The sequence below is a fragment of the Mesocricetus auratus genome, unplaced genomic scaffold, assembly GCF_017639785.1.
Source record: "Mesocricetus auratus isolate SY011 unplaced genomic scaffold, BCM_Maur_2.0 Super-Scaffold_100010, whole genome shotgun sequence".
NCBI lineage: Eukaryota > Metazoa > Chordata > Mammalia > Rodentia > Cricetidae > Mesocricetus > Mesocricetus auratus.
In genome coordinates, this window is record NW_024429194.1 from 44,652,429 (window position 1) to 44,677,691 (window position 25,263).

At 42.1% G+C, this 25,263-nt stretch overlaps 1 protein-coding gene and 1 long non-coding RNA gene across 2 annotated transcripts in view; one reads left to right on the top strand and one right to left on the bottom strand.

Annotated features, from left to right (window-relative positions):
- The window catches only part of Ndufs1 (NADH:ubiquinone oxidoreductase core subunit S1), a 32,665-nt gene extending 22,531 nt beyond the window's left edge, over positions 1 to 10,134 (top strand). The window contains exons 15-19 of the mRNA XM_005070577.4: positions 2,261 to 2,415; positions 5,543 to 5,718; positions 8,044 to 8,178; positions 8,276 to 8,348; positions 9,816 to 10,134. Coding sequence (XP_005070634.1) covers positions 2,261 to 2,415; positions 5,543 to 5,718; positions 8,044 to 8,178; positions 8,276 to 8,348; positions 9,816 to 9,907 — 631 coding nt within the window. The 3' untranslated portion in view covers positions 9,908 to 10,134. The remainder of the gene's footprint in view (positions 1 to 2,260; positions 2,416 to 5,542; positions 5,719 to 8,043; positions 8,179 to 8,275; positions 8,349 to 9,815) is intronic.
- A 5,084-nt stretch (positions 10,135 to 15,218) lies between these two features.
- On the bottom strand, positions 15,219 to 18,835 carry LOC121142808. The gene is made up of 2 exons (XR_005879916.1): positions 16,965 to 18,835; positions 15,219 to 15,582 (listed from the first exon to the last, which is right to left on the bottom strand). It is a non-coding gene; the product is annotated as an uncharacterized LOC121142808 (long non-coding RNA).
- Positions 18,836 to 25,263: the final 6,428 nt, after the last annotated feature.

Consider the following 25,263-nt stretch of genomic DNA (forward strand, 5'->3'; position numbering starts at 1 on the left):
TTAGTTAAAAAGATTTTTTGTAAACATTCAAGTATGCTAATTTTTTAATAAAGCTAAAAAGAGAATAGAGTATGAAAATGAAATTATGTCATAATCTGAAAATACTTGCTAGTGCTATTTTAATTCCTTTCCTTCTAGTCTTTTTTTCCCTGTATGATTGCTTTTAGTTATTTAGTTGAAATCATACTTTGACTATAAATTTTGTGTGCTGATTTATCTTACTTTCAGTATTAAATAAGAATTTTCACCTAGGGGCTGGAGAAATAGCTCAGTGGTTAAGAGCCCTGGGTGTTCTTCCTTAGAACCCGGGTTCAATTCCCAGCACCCATATGGCAGCTCATACCTGTCTGTAACTCCAAGATCTGACACTCTCACACAGACATACCTGCAGGCAAAATACCAATGCAAATGAAATAAAGATAAATTATTTAAGAATTTTCACCTATAATTGGAAATCCTTTATGAACTATTTCCTTTAGAAATTTTTCCTTTAAAAATTCAGCTAGACATGGTGGCACATGCCCTTAATGCCAGCACTCAGGTTAGAGCTAGGGTTAAGGTGAGGAGGCGGATCTCTGTGACAGCCTGGTTTATTATACAGAGAAACCCTGTCTTGAAAAACAAAACAAAAAACCCAAAAGAATTTTATACAATATATTTTGATCCTATTCTTTCCCCTCCTCAACTCCTTCCAGGTCCTCCCCATTTCCCTGCCCACCCTTCTTCATGCTTTCTCTCAAGAAAAAAAAGACAAATAAAAGCCAATAGGACAGAATATTAAAATAAAACAAAAGATATGAAGTTATTTATGATAATAATATATAACTTTTTTTTAGCATGTATACTGATGGTACTTTCTAACGACTTTTAAATAATTCTGAGAATGATGGGTGTAGCTTAGTGGTATAAAGTGCTTACCTATCTAAGTGCAAGGCTCTGGTTTCCATTCTCAGCTACAAAATTAAACAAATTACGCATCGATAGCACAGATAACTCTGAGCTTTAGATTGCCTCCTTAGGTTATAAGAATAGAAGCACTGGACTAATCTGAGCCATTTTGTGTGTTTCTACTAGCCTCTTTCTTAGGAGATACTTTGACTGAAATAAACAATAGTTGTAGAAAACAATTCCATAGAGGTATATTCCAGGCTGCGTATCTGTGTGTAGCTCTGTCTGGCCTAGAACTTGCTGTGTAGATAAGGCTGGTCTAGAACTCAGAGATCGAATAGCCTCTGCTTCCTAAATGCTGGGATTAAAGGCATGCACTACCATGCCTGGCTCCCCCCCCTTTTTTTTTTTTTTTTTTTTTTTTTTTTGAGGCAGGGTCTTGCTGTATCTCCAGATAGCTCTGAACTTGCTATGTTTCCCCACCAGGTTGGCCTCAAACTTGTAACCCTCTTCATAACTCTGGCCCTTGTGTAGCTGGAACTATCAGCATCATCCCTTATTTGATTTATTGTTTTATTAATAGTTTTAAATTTCTCCCTTTTAGTTTTTTTTTTTCTTTCTTTGTTTTTTTGAGATAGAATCTTGCTATGCAATCCAGATTGACCTTGAACTGACTATAGCTCTGATTGGACATATTTCTGGTGGTCCTCCTGCCTCAGCTGGGATTATGGTGATATGCCACCACATCTAGCTCCCTTTTGATTTTTGATATTCTGTGTCTTTTTTCTAGTGAGGATGTTTGATTTGCTGGTGTTTTATGTCTCACTGTGTTGAATGTAAGCCATTTACATTGACTTAAAGTTTCCATAATTACTCCATTGCATATTTTGTTTCATGAAGAAGTGTCAAGAGGAGGATGAGTAGTTCACTGTTACAGTATTTGCCCAGCACACACAAGAGTCAGGGTTCAGTCTCCAAAACCACAGGAAGGAAGGAAGGAAGGAAGGAAGGAAGGAAGGAAGGAAGGAAGGAAGGAAGAAAGGAAGGAAAGAACGAACGAACGAACTGGGCCATGGCTCACACCTTTAATCCCAGTGCTTGGGAGGCGGAGGCAGGCAGATCTTTGAGTTCAAGGACAGCCTGGTCTACAGAGTGAGTTCCAGAACAGCCAGGGCTACACAAAGAGACCCTGTTTCAAGCCCCCTTCCCCCCCAAAAAAGGAAAAGAGACACTATGCTATGCATCTTACATTTAAGTGGGTAAGAGTTGTGTATATAAAAGAAACTTCAAATTATTCCTGTGTAATTACTCAAATTGAATTGCTTATACTGAAAATGCTGTATGTATTTGAAATTCCACAATTGTTTTGTAGGATTGCAAGCCAGGTAGCTGCTTTGGACCTTGGCTATAAACCTGGGATAGACGCAATTAGGAAGAACCCTCCCAAAGTGCTGTTTCTTCTAGGAGCAGATGGAGGTTGTATCACACGACAGGACTTGCCAAAGGATTGTTTCATTATTTACCAAGGCAAGTAGCACCATGGTACCAGAAACAAAAAGAGAGTCATGCATGGTGTATATTAAAAGCTATTTGATACATACAATTTCTGTTTTGAATAGCTGTTCTGTTTAGAAGTTTATTGAAATGTATAGATTTTGGGTCTGATTAATCTGAGTCTGTGACTTTTTTTATTTGCAAGTGTTATAATAGACCTTATTTTAGAAATCAAAACAAACAGATATGTTTGCTATATAGAGGGGTAGCATATGCTTGTGATACCTGCCCATATAGGATGAGACAAGAGTTTGAGGCAGTCTTTAAAAACCCATGGTAGATGTTACTATGTTTGACACTGCTAATAAAAACTATACCCGTCGGCCGGGCGGTGGTGGCGGCGCACGCCTTTAATCCCAGCACTCGGGAGGCAGAGGCAGGCGGATCTCTGTGAGTTCGAGGCCGGGCTGGACCAACAGCCTCCAAAACAATACAGAGAAACCCTATCTTGTAAAAACCAAAAAAAAAAAAATTAAAAAAAAAAACTATACCTGGCTAGGCGTTGGTGGTGAAAGCCTTTAATCCCAGCACTAGGGAGGCAGAGGCAGAGGCAGGCGGATCTCTGTGAGTTCCAGGACAGCCTCCAAAACAATACAGAGAAACCCTGTCTCGAAAAAACAAAACAAACAAAAAAAAAACTACATACCGGGCTGAAGATGGGGATCCACAGTCATGGGCACTGGATGCTCCTCAGATAGCCTAGATTTGACTTTAGGCACTGCCATGGCAGTGCACAACCATCTGTAATTCCAATCCAGGGGTTCCAACACCCTCTTCTGACCTCAGAGGACACCAGGCTTGTATGTAGTGCACAAATATACATGCAGACAAAATAGCCGTACACAAAATAATTAAAAAAAAAAAAAAGATTTCTTGCCTGCAGCAGTAGTTACTGTCTTCAGGGAGCTGAGATAGGAGGAATACAGGTTTGAGGTCAGCCAGGACAACATAAAACTATCAGAATGTTTAGTATTATTAATTACTAATAATATACTGCTATTATGTATTGTTAGAGAAAAGAACTTTTAATAGTGCAAAATATTATTATAACTTTTTTTCTTTGAAACAAGATCTTGTGTAGCTCAGGTTGACTTCTAACTCAATGCATAGCTGAAGATGACCTTGAACTCCTGATCCTCCTGCCTCCACCTTGCAAGTACTGGGATTATAGGCATGTACCACCATGCCTGACGAAACTGTAAAATTTAACTAATCACTTAGATTCTGTATTACGGGACATGCAGTAAGTCATGTTTTGTTGTTGCTTGTGTAGAGGCTTTACCACAGACCTCGTACATGTGTGTTTTCATGCTTGCCAAGTACTCCCCACTTAAGCTATAGCTCCAGCTCTTGGTCGTTGAGAGAAGGTCTTGATATGTAGCCCTGGCTGCCCCTGAACTCATGAGCCTCATATTCTGCCTCCTGGTCCTGGGGATTGCAGGTGTGCACTGTGTCTGGCTTAAGTAAGTTACATTACACTCAACCTTAGCAAGAATAGGTTACAGTTAACCTGGCACACTCACTTTCTGTATTTGATGCATTCTTTTGAACTCCTACTTGTAAACATAATTAAGTTTTACTAGAGTAAGTAGTGCGTTGTATATTTCTGGAAAATTAAAACTGCAGTACAAGCTTTAATTTTATTGTATACATGGATATAATTTATAGTAGTAGGTTTTTTTGTTTGTTTGTTTTGTTTTGTATTTCGAGGCAGTTTCTCTGTGGCTTTGGAACCTGTCCTGGAACTAGCTCTTGTACACCAGGTTGGTCTCAAACTCACAGAGATCCGTCTGCTTCTACCTCCCGAGTGCTGGGATTAAAGGCGTGCGCCACTACCGCCGGCTAGATATTTTATTTTTATTGCCATAAAAATCTTTGTTCAGGGCCTGGAGAAATGGGTCTGCAGTTAAAACCACTTGAATGTCAGCTCCACATGATAGCTCTCAATTGTCTGTAATTCCAGGGCCTGGGTATTTGACAACCTCTTCTGGCCTCTGAGAGTGTCAGCACACATGTGTTGCACACACATACATGCAAGTAAACATACATATAAAGTAAGAATCTTATCTAAAAGTTATTATATAAGATTTTATGTCAGCAGTGGTACATGCATTTAATCACAACACTTTGGAAGCAGAACAAGGAGGATCTCTTGGGTTTGAGGCCAACCTGATCTTCAGAGGGAGTTCCAGGACTAATCAGAGAAACCCTGTCTCAAAACAACCAAAATAAAGAAAGATATTATTATATCTTTAGTTTATATATAGTTGATATAAATCAAAATGAGTGAACGAAAATCTTATTCTAGTGCTTTCTAGGGGTAGTCAGTTTGATATGCATGTCATTTATTTTTCTTTTCTCTTCAGGCAGAATCTTGTATCCTAGTTTGACCTTAACCTCAGTGTGTAGCCAAGGATGGCCTTGAACTTCTGATCCTCTGCCTCAGTGATGAGAGTATAGGCACCACCACATCCCATTAGAATAATATGTATTGTCTTAATAGGGTTTTGGATTTTAAGGGTGTTTTGATTTTTTATTGTTTGTTTTGTTTTTGGTTGCTTGCTTGCTTGCTTGTTTGGTTTTTCAAGGCAAAGTTTTTGTCTATGTAGCCCTGGAGGTTCTGGAAACTACGCTGGCCTGAACTTGAAGATCTGCCTGCCTCTGCCTCCTGAGTGCTAGGACTAAAGTTATGTGCCACCACCACCGAGCTTGAATTACACTCTTATTCTCATTTTAAACCTATGAAAATGACTGAGCATAGTAGCACATGCCTTTAATCCTAGCACTCAGAAAGCAGAGGCAGGCTGATCTTCAAGTTCAAGGCCAGCCTGGTCTCCAGATTAAGTTCTATGACAGCCAGCGCTACCCAGAGAAACTCCATCTCAAAAAAAAAGAGTGTAGTTCAATGGAAAATAAGTGGTTTGATGCCCAGAACTGCAAAAATAAAAATGGGAATTACAAAGGAGGTATGCTGTCTTGGGTATAGTAGTAACCAGTGCATGTTGGGTTGGTTTGTTGGTGGTAGTAGGTATTGATACATGGTCTTAACTATGTAACGCACACTGACCTAAAATGTGGTTCATCACTTTTCTCCTCACAGGCCATCATGGTGATGTGGGTGCTCCCATAGCTGATGTTATTCTCCCGGGGGCTGCATACACAGAAAAGTCTGCTACTTATGTCAATACTGAGGGAAGAGCCCAGCAAACCAAAGTAGCCGTGACGCCTCCTGGCTTGGCAAGAGAAGACTGGAAAATCATAAGAGCTCTCTCAGAGGTATTTTTTTTGATGCATTTCTTTGAAGTCTTTTTTATTTGTTAATATTCGTTAAGCAGCTGGGGACGGAGTTCAGTTGGTAGAGTACTTGCTTAGCATGCATGAAGTCCTGAGTTCAGTAAATTCCTGTATATAATTTATAGTGCTAGAAATAGACCCAGTGGCTCAGTAGATTCTAGGCAGGAGCTTTGTCACTGAGCTGCGTGTTCATTCATTAAGGCATGTCATAGTGATGCATGCTTAAGACATGCTAGACGGCCGGGTGGTGGTGGCGCACGCTTTTAATCCCAGCACTCGGGAGGCAGAGGCAGGTGGATCTCTGTGAGTTCGAGGCCAGGCTGGACCGACAGCCTCCAAAACAATACAGAGAAACCTGTCTCGTAAAACCAAAAAAAAAAAAAAGACATGCTAGACATGTTAGCTTGTAAGAATGATTTTTAGAATCACAGAAAGTTTTTCTTTAAAATGAGGGAGGGTTTGCATAACCTGGTAGTGTAGAAGAAGCCTTCAGAAAATGAAGCATTAAAGCAAGCATTAATATTTAGCCTAGCATCATCTCTGTAATCCTTTACTTCAGAACCATGCACTTGCTAAGTATTCTCTCTTCTATGGAGCAACATTCTGCCGATAAATTAATATGGTGACGTTTTATGAATTAGAATTTTTGAAATCTATATTCCACATGTGATGCTTCCTTGAAAAATCTGTCTGGATTGGAGAGATGACTCAACAGTTAAGAGCATTGACTGTTCCTCCAGAGAACTTGGGTACAATTTTCAACACACACACACACACACACACACACACACACACACACACACACACACACACACACACACACACACACACACACACACACACGGTGACACACAAGATCTGTAACTCATTTTGGCCTCCTTGAAGATCAGATATGCACATAGTACACTGATAATGCACACAGGCAAAACACATGCACAAAAAAGTAATAAATAAATTTTTAAGAAGAAAAGAAAAATTTGTCTGCTAAAAGATATTAATAGGGCCCTGCAGTGGTGACTCACACCTTTAATCCCAGCACTTGGGAGGCAGAGGCAGGCAGATCTTGGTGAGTTCAAGGCCACCCTGGTCTACAAAGTGAGTTCCAGGAAAGCCAGCACTGTTACACAGAGAAACCCTGCCTTGAAAAACCAAAAAAGAAAAAAGATAACAGAATTTTCTTCCTTTTAGTAATGCTGCAATATTTCACCATTGTTGCAGTTATGAATTATTTTGCCCTCTCTTTTGGTCCTGGAGATTGAGCCCAGTCTAAAGTACATACTAAATCCTAGTCAGGACCTTTTTTTGTTTTGATTTGTTTTGTTTTCTCTGTGTAGCCCTGGCTGCCCTGGAACTCAATTTGTAGACCAGACTGCCCTCAAACTCAGAGATCCACCTGCCTCTACCTCCTTAATGCTAGTACTACGGGTCTATGCTGTACTAGGCTTTTTTGTTGTGTTTTGTTTTGTTTTGTTTTAATTTATTATGTATACAGTGTTCTATCTGCATGTATCCCTGCAGACCAGAAGAGGGCACCATATCTCGTTACAGATGGTTTTGAGCCATCTTTTGGTTGCTGGGAATTAAACTCAGGACCTCTGGAAGACCAGCTAGTGTTCTTAGCCTCTGAGCCTCTGTACCAGGCTTTCTTTAGAGTAACCAACCAGCTCCCAAATCATGACATGGAGACTCATTATTAGTCATGAATGCTTGACCTTAGCTTAGCTTGTTTCTTGCTAGCTTTTATAACTTAAATTAACCTATTTCTCTTCATCTGCATTCTGCCTCTGGGCCTTTTACCTTCCTTTCATTCTGCATGTCCTATTCTGTGATTGGCTGGCCCCGGGCATCTCCCTTTTTCTTTTCATTGTTGTCTGTCTCTCCCCTCTTGAGCCTAGATTCCTCCTCCTACTTATTCTGCCTGCCTGCCAGTCTTGCCTATCCTTCTATTGTCTAGCTATTGGCTGTTCAGCTTTTTAGTAGACCAATTGGGTACCTTAGGCAGGCAGAGCATCTCCACCCCACCCCCATTTTTTTTTAACATATCTTTAAACAAGTGTAGCACTTTGCTGGTTAAAGTAATATTCCATAACACCGGGCCACCTTGCCAAGCTAACTGACATTTATTGTATTGGGCCATGGGTTGTGCATCCCAAGGGAGTCTTTTCTCTCCCTGCACTGAGTGGGTCCAAGGGATGGACTCCAATCCTCAGGCTTGACATTAGGTGTCTTGAGTCACCTTGGCCTGCCCCAATTCTGACATATTTAAGTAGTAAAGTTGTATGTCGTCATGGATCTGATCTGTTGTAGATTGCAGGTATCACTCTTCCATATGATACTCTGGATCAAGTGAGGAACCGTCTAGAAGAGGTCTCTCCTAATCTTGTTCGATATGATGACGTTGAAGGAGCTAATTACTTTCAGCAAGCAACTGAACTTGCCAAGGTAAAAGCTTACCTATGTGCAGTTTTCTTAAAGGTGTATATCTTGGCACAACAGTACCGAATTTCAGCATGATTGTTGGTTTCTCTTATTTTTTCAGCTAGTGAACCAGGAGCTTCTTGCTGACCCACTTGTCCCACCTCAGCTAACTATAAAAGACTTCTATATGACAGGTAAGTAACTATCACTTCCACTACTGACCACTCAGAGAATCCGGACCTCCTTTATTATTGTACATATTTTGTGCTTAGCACTGTTTGCTGTTAATCTGAAGATCTTGTGTTTTTACATTTATTTGTGTGTGGGCAAGCATACTCTCACCATGAAGAGTGTGGAGGTCAAAGGACAACTTGCGGGACTCAAACTCAAGTTATTAAGCTTGATGACAAGCACCTTTGTTCCCTGAGCCACCTCACTGACCTCTAATCTGAAATTATCAGACATTAAAACTAATGTAATGTAGGAGGCAGGACTGGGGCTGAAAGCATGGGCACTGTACCCCTAGTCCTGTAGCTTTTTGTGTGTTTATGACATGTAAGCAAAGTTTGAACACCCAAAATGTTTAACAGGTTTTGAATATAAAATTTTACCATTATAAGAAAAATTAGTGAACTGAAATTTAGGTCTGTGCATGCCACACCATACTTTCTGAAGCGAGTCCTCTCTTTCCATCATGACTGAGATTCTCTTGCTTTTTCTGCCATGCTTTGTGTTCCAGGCTAGCTAGCCCAAGCTATAGGGTGAGTCTCTTAGATTCTAGCGCCTTTCTTGCCATAGTAGTATTGGGATTGCTGATGTGTGCCTGTACATCCAGCTTTTATATTGAGATACAGAGCTCAAACTCGGCTTATCAGGCCTTTGCCAGCTCCTAGGTGTTTTGTTTCGTTTATCCTGTTGCTAAAGGGCTATGAGTAGGAGCTACCATATCTAATAAACAGTTGTGTCTATTATTTTTCCTAGATTTTTAAGAACTTCCTATCATTTAATTTTTTGTGCTGGAATGTTATCTAGCTCTTATGTGATTATTAATTATTGCTAGATAGTAAAAGCATTTGGCCAGAAAGCTGTGGTGGTAAACAGGAAGTGGAGGCAGGAGGATCATAGTTTAAGGAGGTCATCCTTGCCTTCATAGACAGCCGGAGATACACAAGACCCTAATTTTAAAAAGAGCTTATGTGAGTCGGGCGGTGGTGGCGCATGCCTTTAATCCCAGCACTCGGGAGGCAGAGGCAGGAGGATCTCTGTGAGTTCAAGACCAGCCTGGTCTACAAGAGCTAGTTCCAGGACAGCCTCCAAAGGCCACAGAGAAACCCTGTCTCGAAAAACCAAAAAAAAAAAAAAAAAAAAAAAAAAGAGCTTATATGCAAAGTGTGTTGCTTACTTATAATTGCATTACAGCCTCACCATCTTTTGTTCTTGAATATGTGTAGCATTAAATTTTCCATGTGTTCTAAAGTCACATCAGCAAAAACTTGTCATAGTGTCTCCTCCCTGTAATCTCAACACTCAGGAATCTGAGGTAGGAGCATCACCCCAAGTTTGAGGATAACTTGGTTCCTGTCTGGTCTGAAATCTGAAATACTTTCCAAAACAAGAAAGGAGGTTGTAATAACAAAATGCATGTTCTTAATGTCTTTCAGATTCAATCAGTAGAGCCTCACAGACAATGGCCAAATGTGTCAAAGCTGTCACAGAGGGCGCTCAGGCTGTAGAGGAACCATCCATATGCTGAAACATCTACCAGGGACCCAGTTTTGCTATAGACAGTAAATGGACACTGGCGTAATCCCTTACAAGTTAATGTTTTCCATCGTGATTCTAAATGATGTAATATTTAAAGTTATACTATGCTTATTTGGAAATGGTATTGCACTTATCAAGAATCTTGGCAGTTTATGTATTTATGTGCAAGCATTTAGTGGTTTAATAAAACTATCGTTTGTTCTGTCATGTTAAAAACACTGATCCTTAAAATATGAATTTTTTTATTTTCATAGATCATTTATTTCAAAATGGATAAAATGAAAGGCCTTTCAGGCCTAGGGACATAGTTCATAGGTAGCGTAGTTGCCAAGCATGTGTGAGGCTAAAGATTTGACCCATGAAGCTTAAGAAAACAACAAAGATCTTCCATTCAGTCTCACATTTTGTGCTGAAGATTTTCGGGCCGGCAAGATGACTCAAAATGGGTAAAGGTGCTTGCTGCCAGCCAGCTCTATCTTGAGTTGGAGTCCTGGAACCTACATGGTAGAAGGAAGAAACTGAATCCTACAAATTGTACACACAAAATCTAGCCACCTGGGCTTTAGAGTTAAAAGAGGCAGGCAGAGCTCTTTGAGTTTGAGGCCAGCCTGGTCTATGGAGTGAGTTCCAGGACAGCCAGGGCTGTTACACAGAGAAACCCTGTCTCAGAAAAAATAAAACAATTAATAACTAAAGAAAAAAAGTAAACATTTTATATTAGGAGAAGAACCAAAATTAGGTAAACAATTTTTTGTTGTTGTTGTTTTATCTGTAGTTAATGAGGATTGAACCCAGGGCTTATCTGTTGTTGTTTTATCTGTAGTTAACGAGGATTGGACTGGGCAAGTGTTCTACCATGGCAGTACAGCCTCAGTACTGGTTTTTGTTTTGTTCAAATCTCTTTTCTTTTGTAATCCTCATTTCTTTCTTGTTTCACCAAAAGCCCCAACTACAGGATGCCATTTTCAGAGCATAAGAAACAATGTGGTTTTAGAATAGAGGGAATGTGCCATCAATACTTTAAAAGTTGTGCAGGGCTGATGGTGGACAGTGTGCTTAGTGTTCATGAGGCCCTAGGTTCACTTCCCTGCACACAAAATAATTGTAGAGCAATTCTCCTGCCTCAGCCCTTGCATATTCAGATTACAAACAAGTACCTTCATACCCATTTCATACAGTTTTGTTTTTAACGTAGGACTGGGCCAGAGAGATGACCAAGTGATTAAAAGCCTTCCACAAAAAGATGAGGACCTGAGTTCAGATCTCCAGAATCCACATAAATGCTGAGTGGTAGTCACCTGTAATTCCATCCTTGGAAGGTTAGAGACAGGCTCCCTAGGGCAAAGTGACTAGCAAGACAAGCCCAATCCGCCATCCTTGGGTTTCATTGAGAAACCCTGCCTTACTGAATGAGGTAAAAGGGTGAAAAGTCCTGACGTAACTGAAGGCTTTCACATGCATGCTTACGCACACATGCATACCCTCACACCTGGAAATAGGCTTGCACACACACACACACACCTGCAGACAAGCAGACACATGTGCACCAAACACAAACACATGAAAAGAAAAATAAAAACTACACGTAGGAATGGGAAACTTGCTTTAAGAACAGTCAGATAGTGGTGGTGCACGCCTTTAATCCCAGCACTGGGGAGACAGGCAGGAAGATCTCTGAGCTCGAGGCCAGTCTGCAGTCTGGTCTACAATGAGAGTTCCAGAACAGTCTCCAAAGCTACAGAGAAACCCTGTCTCAAAAAACCCTTTACATAAAAGCAGGATTCTGATGTAAGTCTAAGTCTGTACAGCATTTTGTCTATTTCTGAGATTTCCACCTTGTCTATTTTCTGGTGGCAACACTGTAAGATATCTATCCTACATCTGTCATGTAGGGTCAGTTCTCAAATGTAGATTCGAGCTCTATCATTTATAAGCTACTATGGTTATTTTAGATTTTTTTTGTTGTTATTTTTGTTTTTCAAGACAGGGTTTCTCTGTGGCTTTGGAGGCTGTTCTGGAACTAGCTCTTGTAGACCAGGCTGGTCTCGAACTCACAGAGAGCCTCCTGCTTCTGCCTCCCGAGTGCTGGAATTAAAGGCATGCACCATCACCACCCAGATATTTTAGATGTTTTTTTCCATTGTTGTAACAAAATAACCAAGAAACAACTAAAGAGGGAAATTTTGTTTTGATTTTGCTTCCAGTCCATTGTATCTGGGAAAATGTAGTGGGCAGTGCTGCTCCTTCTCACTGCCAGGAAGCTGATAGCAACTTCTTCACTCCTTCCCTTTATTGATTCCTCTCTGGCCCACAGACATTGGGTGGTGTCATCCACATTCAAGGGAGGTTCCCCTCCACACATACACCTTAGCCAGTGCTCTGGAAGTGCCCTCACACAAGTGTGTTTTAGAAATCTAAATACTTCTCAATCTAACCAAGTTGACAATATTAACACTCTAGGGTGTGGAGAAATAGCTCAGTTGGTAGAGTGATTAATGAGCCTCTACAAGGCTCTGGGTTCTATCCTTAGCACTGAGTAAGCTTCAACCAGGCATGGTATCATCGTGCTGTGTATCTTAGGTTTCTATTGCTGTGAAGAGACACCATGACCACAGCAACTCTTATAAAGAAAACATTTAATTGGGTGGCTCACTTACAATTTCAGAGGTTCAGTCCATTATCATGATGGAGAACATGGTGGTGTGCAGGCAGATGTGCTGGCTACATCTTGGTTTTCAGGGAACAGGAAGTTGACTGAAACACTGGGCAGTATCCTGAGCATAGGAAACCTCAAAGCCTGCCTCCACAGTGACAGTCTTCCTCCAACAAGGCCATACCCACTCCAACAAAACCTTACCTCCTAATAGTGCCAGTCCCTATGAGATTATGGGGGCCAATTACATTTAAACTACCACAGCCTGTAATCTGAGCTCTTCAGAGGTGGCTGCAGGAAGATCAGAAGTTCAAGGTCCAGCTAGAGAGATGGCCCAGAAGTTAAGAGCACTGGCTGCTCCTCCAGAGAACCCAGGTTTGATTTTCAGCACCCTATGGTGACTCACAACCATCTATGACTCTGATCTCAGGAATCCAGTACCCTTTTTGGACCTCCATGGGCAGTAGGCATAGACAATGCCTACAGACATTGTGATGCTCTGAATAAGGACTGGGCCCCATAGGCTCACATATTTGAATGCTTGGTCATTATGGAGTGGACCTAGTAGGAGGTATGATCTTGTTGGAGGAAGTGTATCACTGGGGGTAGGCTTTGAGGTTTCAAATGCTCAAGCCAGGCACAGTATGTTTCTCTCTTCCTGCTGCCTTCATATCCAGATATAGAACTCTACTCTCGGATCCTTCTCCAGCACCATGTCTGCCTGCATGCCACTATTCTTCCTGCCATGATGATAATGGACTAAACCTCTAAACCTGTGATGTAGCTGGTTTTCCTCTTTCTTTGCTCTTTAGGGGCTCACCACTCAGCTCCCAAATAAATACACAGAGACTTGTTCTTACTTATAACAAGCCTTAGTTTGGCTGGATTTTTGCCAGCTTTTCTTAGCTTAAGTTATTCTTTTGCTTCTGGGCACTTACCTTTTTCTATTTCTGTATACCTGTTTGTTGTTGTTGTTCCTCATTCTGTGGCTGGCCCCTGGCATCCTCCTCTCCTCCTTTTTCCCCCTCACTCCTCCTCTCACTTTCTTCTTCTATTTATTCTCTCTTCCTGCCAGCCCTGCCTGTTTTTCTCTCCTGTCTAGCTATTGTCTGTTCAGCTCTCAATAGACCAATCAGGTGTTGTAGACAGGCAAAGTAACAAAGTTTCTCAGAGTTATACAAATGCAGCATAAAATAATTCAACAGGCTGGGCAGTGGTGACTCATACCTTTAAACCCAGCACTTGGGAGGCAGAGGCAGGCACATCTCTGAGTTCAAGGCCTGCCTGGTCTACATACTGAGTTCCAGGACAGTCAGGGCTACACAGAGAAGCCAGGTCTTGAAAGGAAGGAAAAAAAGAAAAGAAAAGAAAGAAAAGCAAACTAAATCATTCTGGGACTGGAGAGATGCTGTTGTTCCAGAGGACCCAGGTTCAATTCCCAGCACCCACATGACTGCGTACAACTGTTCTATAACTCCAATTCTAGGAACTAATGTGTATCACCACTGCCCAATTCCCAGAATTATTTCTTTTTTAAAAAAATAATCTTCTTGACTTCATTTTATGTGCATTGGTGTGAATGTATCAGACCCCCTGGAACTGAAGTTACAGACAGTTATGAGCTGCCATGTGGGTACTGTGAATTGAACTCATCCTCTGGAAGAGCAATCAGTGCTCTTAACTACTGAGTCATCTCTCCAGCTCCCACAGTGAGAGTGATTGCTAATGCTAATGCAGCCAATGTACAGCTTAGTAGTAGAACAGACAGCATTAAATAAGTTCTGTGCGGGAGAGAGTGGTCTCACTACATAGTCCAGGCTATCTTTGAACACTTTAAAAAGATGTATTTATTTTTCTCTCCTACATTTGTGAATTTCTGCATATTGAACCCAGGTATCCATGGCTGAACAACAAGCCCTTTTACCTACTCATACATCTCTTGAGATAGGGTCTCCTGTACTCCAGACTGGCTCATACATCTCTTGAGATAGGGTCTCCTGTACTCCAGACTGGCTCATACATCTCTTGAGACAGGGTCTCCTGTACTCCAGACTGGCTCATACATCTCTTGAGATAGGGTCTCCTGTACTCCAGACTGGCTCATACATCTCTTGAGATAGGGTCTCCTGTACTCCAGACTGGCTCATACATCTCTTGAGATAGGGTCTCATGTGCTCCAGACTGGCTCATACATCTCTTGAGATAGGGTCTCATGTACTCCAGACTGGCTCATACATCTCTTGAGATAGGGTCTCATGTGCTCCAGACTGGCTCATACATCTCTTGAGATAGGGTCTCATGTACTCCAGACTGACCCTAAGCCCTCCTAGTCCTCTTACCTCTCCGTGTCCACCATCACACTTGGCTGCACGGAATACTTTACACCAAGAACCTTATTTCTATCTGGTCAAAATAATAAGGGAGAAACTTCACTTTTAAAAACTGCTCATAGGAAGGTTATATTAGATACTTGAATTATTCCTGAGATTAAACTACTGGAAGCAGCTTTTCTGTATCTTAAATTCTGATTTATTACATCTTACCATTTGTCACCAATATTTACTGCAGCGCTTTCCAAAGCAAATATTCAGTAAATATTTACTTATTGAGTAAGTGAATAAAAATAAAAATGCATTGTAGCCAAGAGCATGATGAGAACATTTATTTTAAAACATTTTTCTTTTGAGATAGGATCTTAATATGTTGCCCAGTCTGACTTCAAATTCTGCAATTTACATGAACCTCCTGTGCTAGCTTCCCTGGTCACTGCAGTCACCTGCAAGCATGATGATGCCTACCTTAGGCTATTGGTCTTCTTTCATTTGCCTCTGAGGATGTAATTCCCAGCCAGGGATGCGTATAGGGGGTTATAGACCACTCGCCTTACACAGGAGAATAACACAGCAGGGTGGATGAGGATCATTGCTTTTACAGCTGGGTAAAAATCTGTGCTGCTGGTGCAAACATGGAGGAGAACAGACAGACGGACAGATCCACAGCTTTCACTCTTGCTGGAAAACAAAATTCAAACCAGTGTCCTGGCAATGTGGAATTCATGACATTTACTTTTAATAAGGATTTAGCCAAATGTACAAATACAGTTTCTTAAAAGTGCCAGACATAGTCATGGCTAATGCTTGTAATCTCAGTACTTGGTTGGATGAGGTAGGAGAGTTACTAAGAACTTGAGGCCATTGTGAGTTCCAGTCTTGCCTGGACTAGAGTGAGAACTTGTCTCAAAACAAAACACAACAAACAAGGTACACTTGCTGGTAGAGTGTTTGCCTTGTATTCATGAAGCCCAGGGTCTGATCCCAGAACCACATAAATGGGGCACAGTAGCCTGTTCCTAAGATCCTAGTACTTTGGAGGTGGAAACAGAGGATCAGAAATTCAAGGTCATGCCTACATAGCGAATTTAAGATAGGCTAGCAACCCTATTTAAAAAGACAAAAGAGCATGGAGTTTCTTCTCACTGGTAGGATACTCACTTTAGCATCTAAGACTCCCTAGCTCAATCTACAACACCAACAAAATCATTTTCTAGACAGGGCATGATGACACACTACAATCTTGGGCTACATAGCAGGGACCCCATCTTAAAACAAAACGGTTTTAGCCAGGCAGAGGTGGTGAACCCCTTTAATTCCAGCACTTGGGAGGCAGAGGCAGGCGGGTCTCTGTGAGTTCGAGGTCATCCTGGTCTACAGAGCTAGTTCCAGACAGGCTCCAAAATAATACAGAGAAACCCTGTCTGGAAAAATCAAACAAAACAAATCACCAAAAACCAGTTTTACGTTGGATTGATCAATTATCTCATTAGTCCAAATATGTTCATGTGGGAAGCAGAATAGTGGCTCCTAAAGGCGTCATGTCTTGATCCCCGGACCTGTGAATAGGCTTGTATAGCAAAAGAGATTCTGTGTGGGAGATGATATATTATCCAGATGGGTCTAACAGAACCAGAGGGTCCTAATAGGAGCAAGCCATATGGATGAGGTCAGAGAGAGACTGGAAAGTCTCACGCTGCTTGCTGTGAAAATGAAGACAGGAATGCCCATGGAGAAAGGTTGTAGATTACCCCTGCTGCCTCTGGGAACAGCCTGACCTTGCTAACTAATATCTTTTGTTGTTTGTTTTGAGATAGAGTGTAACTATGTATTCCTGGGTGGCCAGGAACTGGCTGTTTTAAGGACCAGGGTAGCCTACTTCTAAGTGCCAGGATTAACTACATTGGTGAGTAGAGCATGTGTGCAGGTTAGAGGTCACCATACCTGACCTTTTATCTCTTACTAACATCTTAATTTTAACCAAACAAATACTATTTGTATTTTTGTTTCCAGAACAACAAGATAATAAATCTGTGTTGGATTCGGGGCATGTTGGCACATACCTTTAATCCCAGTACTTGGGAGGCAGAAGCAGGTGAATCTCTGTGACATCAAGGCCAGTGTAGTTACAAATCAAGTTCAAGGACAGCCAAAGCCTGTCTTGAAAACAAAATAAACTTCTAGCGGAGACAACTATTTTTCCTCCTCCCCTTCTTTCTCCACCCTTGCCTGTCTTTGAAATAGGGTCTCACATTTGGTCTCACATTGTAGTCACTCAAATTTGCAGCAATCCTTAACTTCAGGCTTTATTCGAAGCAGTGGGATTACAGCGATGTCCCACATGCCCAACTTTATGGAACATTTCAAATTTGAGTCTAGAAGTAGAGAAAGCGTGAGAAGGACTGTGTGCGGGGAAAATCTGCTGTCTTTGTGAGGCCATGTGACATCGGCATGGAAGTGTCTTCCAGGAGCTGAGAGACAGTCTCAACTGCCAGCCTACAAGACATTGTTCAGCATATGATCTCAAGGAATCACCAGCAATCTGACTCAGATAAGAAGGCAGTCACACCCACACATGGACTTTGGCTTTGTGATTCCCAGGTCAAAGCAGGACGCTAGCCACACTCTTTTGACCCCCAGAAACAGATAACAAATGGATATTGCTTTCAAATGTTAAATCGGTGGTGATTTGTTATAGCAGCAATAATAAATGATAAAATTATTAATAACACATTGACATCATGTACAGGCATTATAGCTGAGATTCTTGCAAAAAAAATATACCACTCCCATCTCATCCTGAAAACAAACAAACAAGAAACACTGGAAAAATCCCAAAGTAAGAGACATTCTACCAAATTAAGAGCAGTACTCTTCCAGAGTGATGAGGTCAGGATAGACAGGAAGGAGTGAGTAACTGGAACATAGAAAGGGTATGAACCTGAAACTGGTGAATTGCAGTGCAGAGTGCTAACCAAGTTACAAAAACACATCACAGTTATTTCTTCCTAGAACCAGAGGGGCAATGTAACTAAGCAATTCTCCTGCTGGAATTTGTTTTCTTCCAGTTGTTTTATTGTTTTATATTTGTTTGTAAACTGGTGTGTGTGTGTGTGTGTGTGTACATTGTAGCACACAAGTAGAGATCAGAGGACAATTTTTCAGGAGTTGGTTGTTTCTGCCATGCGGGTGGGTTCTGGGGATTAAACTCAGGCTACGTGGCAGGTGCCTTTATCTGCTGAGCCATCTTCTTGTCCTTCCGATTGTTAAGATTGAAAAAGGGGGGTCTGGAGAGGTGGCTCAGTGGTTAAGAGCACTGGCTGCTCTTCCAGAGGATCTGGGTTCAATTCCCAGCACCCACATGGCAGCTCATAACTGTCTGTAATTCCAGTTTCAGGGGATCCAGCAACTTCACATATACATACATGCAGGAGAAACATGAATGCACATGAAATAAAAATAAATCATAAAAAAGAAAAAGTGTAGGGGTTGGAGAGATAGGCCAATGGTTAAAAGCACATACTGCACTTGTAGAGGGCTCAAGTTTGGTTCTTAACACCCACATAGAGCAGCTGACAACCACATGTAACTCCAGGTCCAGAAGATTCAGGTCCCAGAGGTTACCTGCACTTACATGCACATACCCATATATATAATTAAAAATAAAGTTAGTTTGGTTTGATTTTTTGTGACAGGATTTCTGTGCTGTCCTGACTGTCCTGGAACTTATTCTGTAGACCAGACTGGCCTCGAACTCTCAGAGATCCACCTGCCTTTGCCTCCCCAGTGCTGGTATTCAAGGTGAACTACTCTCAAGTGCTAAGATTCAAGGTGTGCACTACATTGTCCTATTGTTTTGTTTTTGAGATAAGGTCTCACTGTGTAGCTCTGGCTGTCCTGGAACTCTGTAGACCAGTATGGCCTTGAACTCATAAAGATTTGCCTGCCTCTGTCTCCTGAGTGCTACAATTAAAAAAGGTGTGTGCTAGCCGGGTGTTGGTGGCGCACGCCTTTAATCCCAGCACTCGGGAGGCAGAGGTAGGCGGATCTCTGTGAGTTCGAGACCAGCCTGGACTACCAAGTGAGTTCCAGGACAGCCTCCAAAGCCACAGAGAAACCCTGTCTCGAAAAACCAAAAAAAAAAAAAAAAAAGGTGTGTGCTGCCGGGCGGTGGTGGCACATGCCTTTAATCCCAGCACTCAGGAGGTAGAGGCAGGCGGATCTCTGTGAGTTCGAGGCCAGCCTGGTCTACAGAGTGAGTTCCAGGTCAGCCTCCAAAAGAAACCCTGTCTTGGAAAACAAAAAAACAAAAAACAAAACAAACCAAAAACAGGTGTGTGCCTCTAGGCCCAGTAAAAGAATTTCCTCCTCAAAACAAATGTTTGTAATGTGTTGTAAGAGTCTTAATTGACAGTTGGTGAGATGGCTCAGTGGGTAAAGTTACCTGGCGACCCCAGAACCTATGTGGTGAAAAGAACTGATTCCTTAGAGGTATCCTTTGACATCCACATCCATGCCATGGCACATGTAAACACACACACACACCTAAACGTAACAAAGTTTTGAAAAAAGATTCCTAGCTGAAACACTGTTATGTTGCTTAGTATGTATATGCTAACAGTTCTGTTTGCACTTACTATACCTTAATTTTTTTTCTTGTTTTGTTTCATTCCATGTGGCTCAGGCTGACTTCAAACTCCCTATGTTGCTGAAGATCACTCTGAACTCATTCTCTTGCCTCTGCTTGCCAAAGGCTGGGATTAAGGAGAGAGCTACTGTGCCCAGCAAGGTAGTTTGATTTTGGAAGAGATGGTGTGTTTCAGAAGACAGTACTTATTGTCTCAGCATTTGGGAGGCAGAAGCAGGAAGATCAGGAGTTCAAATTCATCCTTGGCTGTACAGTGAGTTTGAAGCCAACCTGGACTACAAGTGACCCTGCTTTGAGAAAAAAAAATATGCAAAAGACAGCTTAGTTCAACAGTGTTAACAGTTATGATGCAATAATATAGATTAAGAAGAGTAAATGTAAGCCGGTAATCCCAGCACTCGGGAGGCAGAGGCAGACGGATCTCTGTGAGTTAGAGGACAGCCTGGTCTACAGAGAGAGTTCCAGGACAGCCAGGACTACACAGAGAAACCCTGTCTCAGAAATCAAAAACAGCCGGGCGTTGGTGGCGCACGCCTTTAATCCCAGCACTTGGGAGGCAGAGGCAGGTGGATCTCTGCGAGTTCGAGGCCAGCCTGGTCTACAAAGTGAGTTCCAGGACAGCCTCCAAAGCCACAGAGAAACCCTGTCTCGAAAAAACAAAAACAAGAAATAAAAAACAACAAACAAACATAAAGAGTAAATGTTAACGAGTATACTCCCAAAGTGAAAATTAGGGCAATTAATACATCTGTAAAGGATTTTAGAAAGGATTTACTTGTTTATTTATTACGTGTAAGGGTATTTTTCCTACATGTATTCATGTGTGCCACTTATGTGAAATGCCCTGACAGGCCAGGAGAGGGCCTCAGTGCCTCTGGAACTGGAGTGACTCTGAGCCACCATATTGTGCTGGTGACTGAACCCGGATCATCTTAACCACTCACTAAGCCATCTCTCCAGCCCCTGATGGCTGCTTTGTCTTTTAATGTCCTTGTTTACAAAGCTTATTAAACACCCACATAGTTTTCTAGATGACACATGCATGTGCCTTTTGTCCTAATATTTGGCTATTATCCCTGGTCTCTGGTCCCTCAGAATTCTGAAAGCTCTTGGAATTCCTGGGTCAAAGGGATCTTTTTAATGAGTGACTCTTGACCTGCCCCAAACACCTTAGTAGTGAGTGGTGGCCAGAAAGACCAAACCTTGATAATAGGCCTGGAACCTTCATTGCCTACCCCATGACCCTGGCAAAGGAAAAGGGACAAGAGATGGAATTAATAACTAAGTGTGTCTACGTGACTGATCTTCCATCACTACTCCACATGTCAGGGTATGGAAGCTTCCAGAATGGAGAACACACCAGAGCTCAGAAGGTAGTTTGTCCAGAGAGGTCTCAGAACCCTGCGACTCTCCAACCCCTCCAAAGTGCACTTCCGTTTGGCTGTCCTGGATTAGAGTGTTTATAATAAGCCAGGACTGTTCCTATTTGTATAAGCAGTTCTAGAAAATCATTAAACTAGAACTTGTGGCCACGTGGGACAGAAGCGTAGGTCTCCTGGAACCTGACGCTTGCGGTCAGTGCCTGGAGTGAGGGTTGTCTTGTGGAACTGAGTCACTAAACCTGTGGGATCTGATGACAACTTTTGGTAATTGGTGTCACAGTTTTGAGTGAGCTGTTATATTCAGAGAGCTGGGAGAATTGGTTGGTTGAGAGACCCCACACATGTCCAGAATGTGTTTATATGTTGTTATTCATGTTTTTTTCTCTCTCTCCACTCCTGACCCCCCACTCCCTACCCTAACCACAAACTCTGAGGCTCTAGTGATCCATTGCCTCAATTGCCTCAGTCTCTACAGTACTTGGGACTATAGATAGATACACACACGTCACTGTGATTAGCAGTGTCAGAAGTACTGTTTGGGGAAAGAGCTCAAACAGAACTATAAATACACAAAACCCTTTCTCAGAGAGAGAGAGAGAGAGAGAGAGAGAGAGAGAGAGAGAGAGAGAGAGAGAGAGAGAGAGAGAGACAAAAAAAAAACAAGCTGGGCTGGGCAGTGGTGGTGCACACTTTTGATCCTAGCACTCGGGAGGCAGAGACAGGCAGATCTTTGTGAGTTCGAGGCCAACCTGGTCTACAGAGTGAGTTCCAGGACAGCCTCCAAAGTTACAGAAAGAAACCATGTCTCAGAAAACCAAAAAAAACAGGCTGCACTAGGACTGGAGAGATGGCTCAGAGGTTGGGAGCACTGACTGCTCTTCCAGAGGACACAGATTCAATTCCCAGCACCCACATGGCAGTGCACAGCAGTCTGTAACTCTAGTTCCAGGAGATCCGATACCATCATTCAGACATACCTGCATGTAAAACACCAATGTGCATACAATAAAAATAAATAAATTAGGGGCTGGAGAGATGGCTCAATGGTTAAGAGCACTGACTGCTCTTCCAGAGGTCCTGAGTTCAGTTCCCAGCAACCACACGGTGGTTCACAACCATGTGGAATGAATGAGATCTGGGGCTCTCTTCTGTCCTGCAGGCATACAGAACACTGGATACATAATAAAATTAATCTTTAAAAAATCCAATAAACAAGCCGGGCGTTGGTGGCGCACGCCTTTAATCCCAGCACTTGGGAGGCAGAGGCAGGCGGATCTCTGTGAGTTCGAGACCAGCCTGGACTACCGAGCGAGTTCCAGGACAGCCTCCAAAGCCACAGAGAAACCCTGTCTCGAAAAAAAAAAAATCCAATAAACAAATAAATAAACCAAAACAAAACAGGCTGGGCAGTGGTAGTGCATGCTTTTGAAGCCAGTACTTGGGAGGCAGAGGTAGGTGGATCTCTGTGATTTTGAGGCCAGCCTGGACTATAGAATGAGTAACAGGACAGCCAGGGCTGTTACACAGAGAAACCCTGTCTCAAAAAACCAAAAGCCAAATCAAAACACACACACACACCAAGCAAACGAACAAAAAACAGAAAAAAGAATCTTTCACTTTTTCTTGTTGCCATTGTGGGGGATCCAGGTTCCTCTCCCAGCACCCACGTGTCAGCTTAGAACTGCTAATAACTCCCGCCTTCGGATCCAGCACCCTTTACTGGCCTCCAGGGGCACCAGCACTTACATACATGCAGGTAAAACACATGCATATATCTTTAAAGGATGTTACATTTTTCTCATCTTTGCTAAGATAGTTCTAGAAGCAAGATGGAATAATTGCATACTATTCTGGCAGAAAAGAAAGATTCCATATTGGAATATACATGAACTCCCTGTATTTATGTATACATACATATGCATTTTATCTGAAGAAAACAGACTCCTTCAAGAAAGAAAAAAAGAGAGAGAAATGGCCCAACAGAATAGTCGCACAGTGTTTATTAGAATGCTATCTTACGAGCCGGGCATTGGTAGCGCACGCCTTTAATCCCAGCACTCGGGAGACAGAGGCAGGCAGATCTCTGTGAGTTTGAGGCCAGCCTGGTCTACAGAGCGAGTTCCAGGACAGCTTCCAAAACAATACAGAGAAACCCTGTCTCGAAAAAAACCAAAAAAAAAAAAAAAAAAAAAAAAAAAAGAATGCTATCTTACATTTCACGGCAATTCTACTTCCTTAGCTTCCACCGCCCCCACATGGTCTGGGCCATAGGCTGGCCTCAGACTTTATGTACAACTGAGGATATCCTTGAACTTCTGATCTTCTGTGCCTTTAGCTGCTGGGATTGTAGGTGTATACTGCTCCATCCTGTTTATTCAATGCTGGGGACTGAACTCAGGGCTTTTTTCGTGCTAGGCACACACCACCAACAGAACTACATCCTCAGCCCTGCTTGCTTATTTTGACATGGAGTTGCACTATGTTGGTGGAGCTGGTCTTGAACTCCTGAACTCACAGGATCAGCCTGCCCTCAGCCTCTTTGGTCTGGGATATGTGTGTGCGCTGCCATGCTTGGCTCTGTACTGTTTTCTTGGTTTATCTCAGAGGTAGACACACACTTATCTATGACAATTTATCTCACCATTAGCAACTACTGTTATATAAAATGTTCAGGTTCATTGGGTGCTGGGAATTGAACCCAGGTCTTCTGGAGGAGAAGTCTTAATTGCTGGGCCATCTTTCCATCCCTGCTCTAAAATTTTAGGCAACACTTGGGCATAGTAGCACATATCTATGATTCCAGTATTAGCCAAATTAAATTGGGAGAACTATTGTGATTTTTGAGTCCTGCCTAAGCTACACAGTGAGTATGAAGCCAGCCAGAGCCTCTAGAGAGATGATCTTGTCTCAAAATCAGAAATAAATAAGTAAAATCCAAATAACAGTTCTCCCTCCCTCCTCAATACAGACATAATGGCTACCATTGGGCTAAAGGCTGGCCTAACGGCTTTCCCTGAGGTTGATGTTAACATCATCCTGGACAGGGTGACAGGAAGCATCTGTACATCCTCCCACAAACGGAGATGACCCATTGTTGCAACATTTGTAGCATAAATTCTGTTCATAGTAGATTACATAATTGGTCTTAATACATTTAAAGCAGACACACAACTTCTGTGAAAATAGAAATGGTTTATGACTATGAGGATAGATTTTTCCTAGTTGGAAGATCGGGGTGTGTGTGTGTGTGTGTGTGTCCCACAACAATATAAAGGAATTTTATATAATGAAAGATATTCTTACAAATATTTTGCTAGGGTATAGAGCCATCTATATTGATAGCAAAACTCAGGGAGAAAAAAGAAAAAGGAAAAGGAAAAGTTAACATTTAAATCAAATTCCATGTATAACCAATTTTTAAAAAATAACTTATTTATCTTATAAGCATCGATTGGTGTTTTGCCTACAAGTATGTCTGCATAAGGGTGTCAGATCCTTTGGAATTGGAGTTACAGACGGTTGTGAGTTGCTATGTGGGTGCTGGGAATTGAACCCTAGTCCTCTGGAAGAACAGTTGATTTTCTTAACCACTGAGCCATCTCTCCAGCCCTCATTTATGCCAGTTTTTAAAATAAGCTATGTATGGGGCTGAGCATGGTGTTTAACATGCTTTTAGTCCCAGCATTCAGAACACAGAGGCAGGCAATCTCTGTGAGTTCAAGGCCAGCCTGGTCTACAAAGCCTGTCTGGAACACATACACACACACATACACACACACACACACACACACAGAGCTATGTATGATGTATGATTGGAGCTTGCTGCATCAGAAAGGCTTTGTTTCGAACTGGGGCTATAGCTCAGTTGGTAAAGTTCTTGTCTAGCAGGCATGAAACCTTGGGGGTTCTATTATCTGCACTGTTTAAACTAGGTATGTTGGGTCATGCTGATAATTCTAGAAGTGGAGGCAAAAGGATCAAAAATTTAAGTTTATCCTTGGCTACAAAGAGAGTTCTAGGCCATCTTGGACTGGGGTATTTGAGGCCTTGGCTCAAAATAAAACAAAAAAATTCAACACCTTGTTCCCCCCTTCCTTCCCCTCCCCCTTTTCCTATTCCCTCCTTTTTTATTTTGTTTTTGTTTTTCGAGACAGGGTTTCTCTGTGGCTTTGGAGGCTGTCCTGGAACTTGCTCTGTAGACCAGGCTGGCCTCGAACTCACAGAGATCCACCTGCCTCTGCCTCCCCAGTGCTGGGATTGAAGGCGTGAGCTATCAACGCCCGGCCCTCCTTTCTTTTTTATACCATTTTCTTTAGAGCCACGCATTCTCTT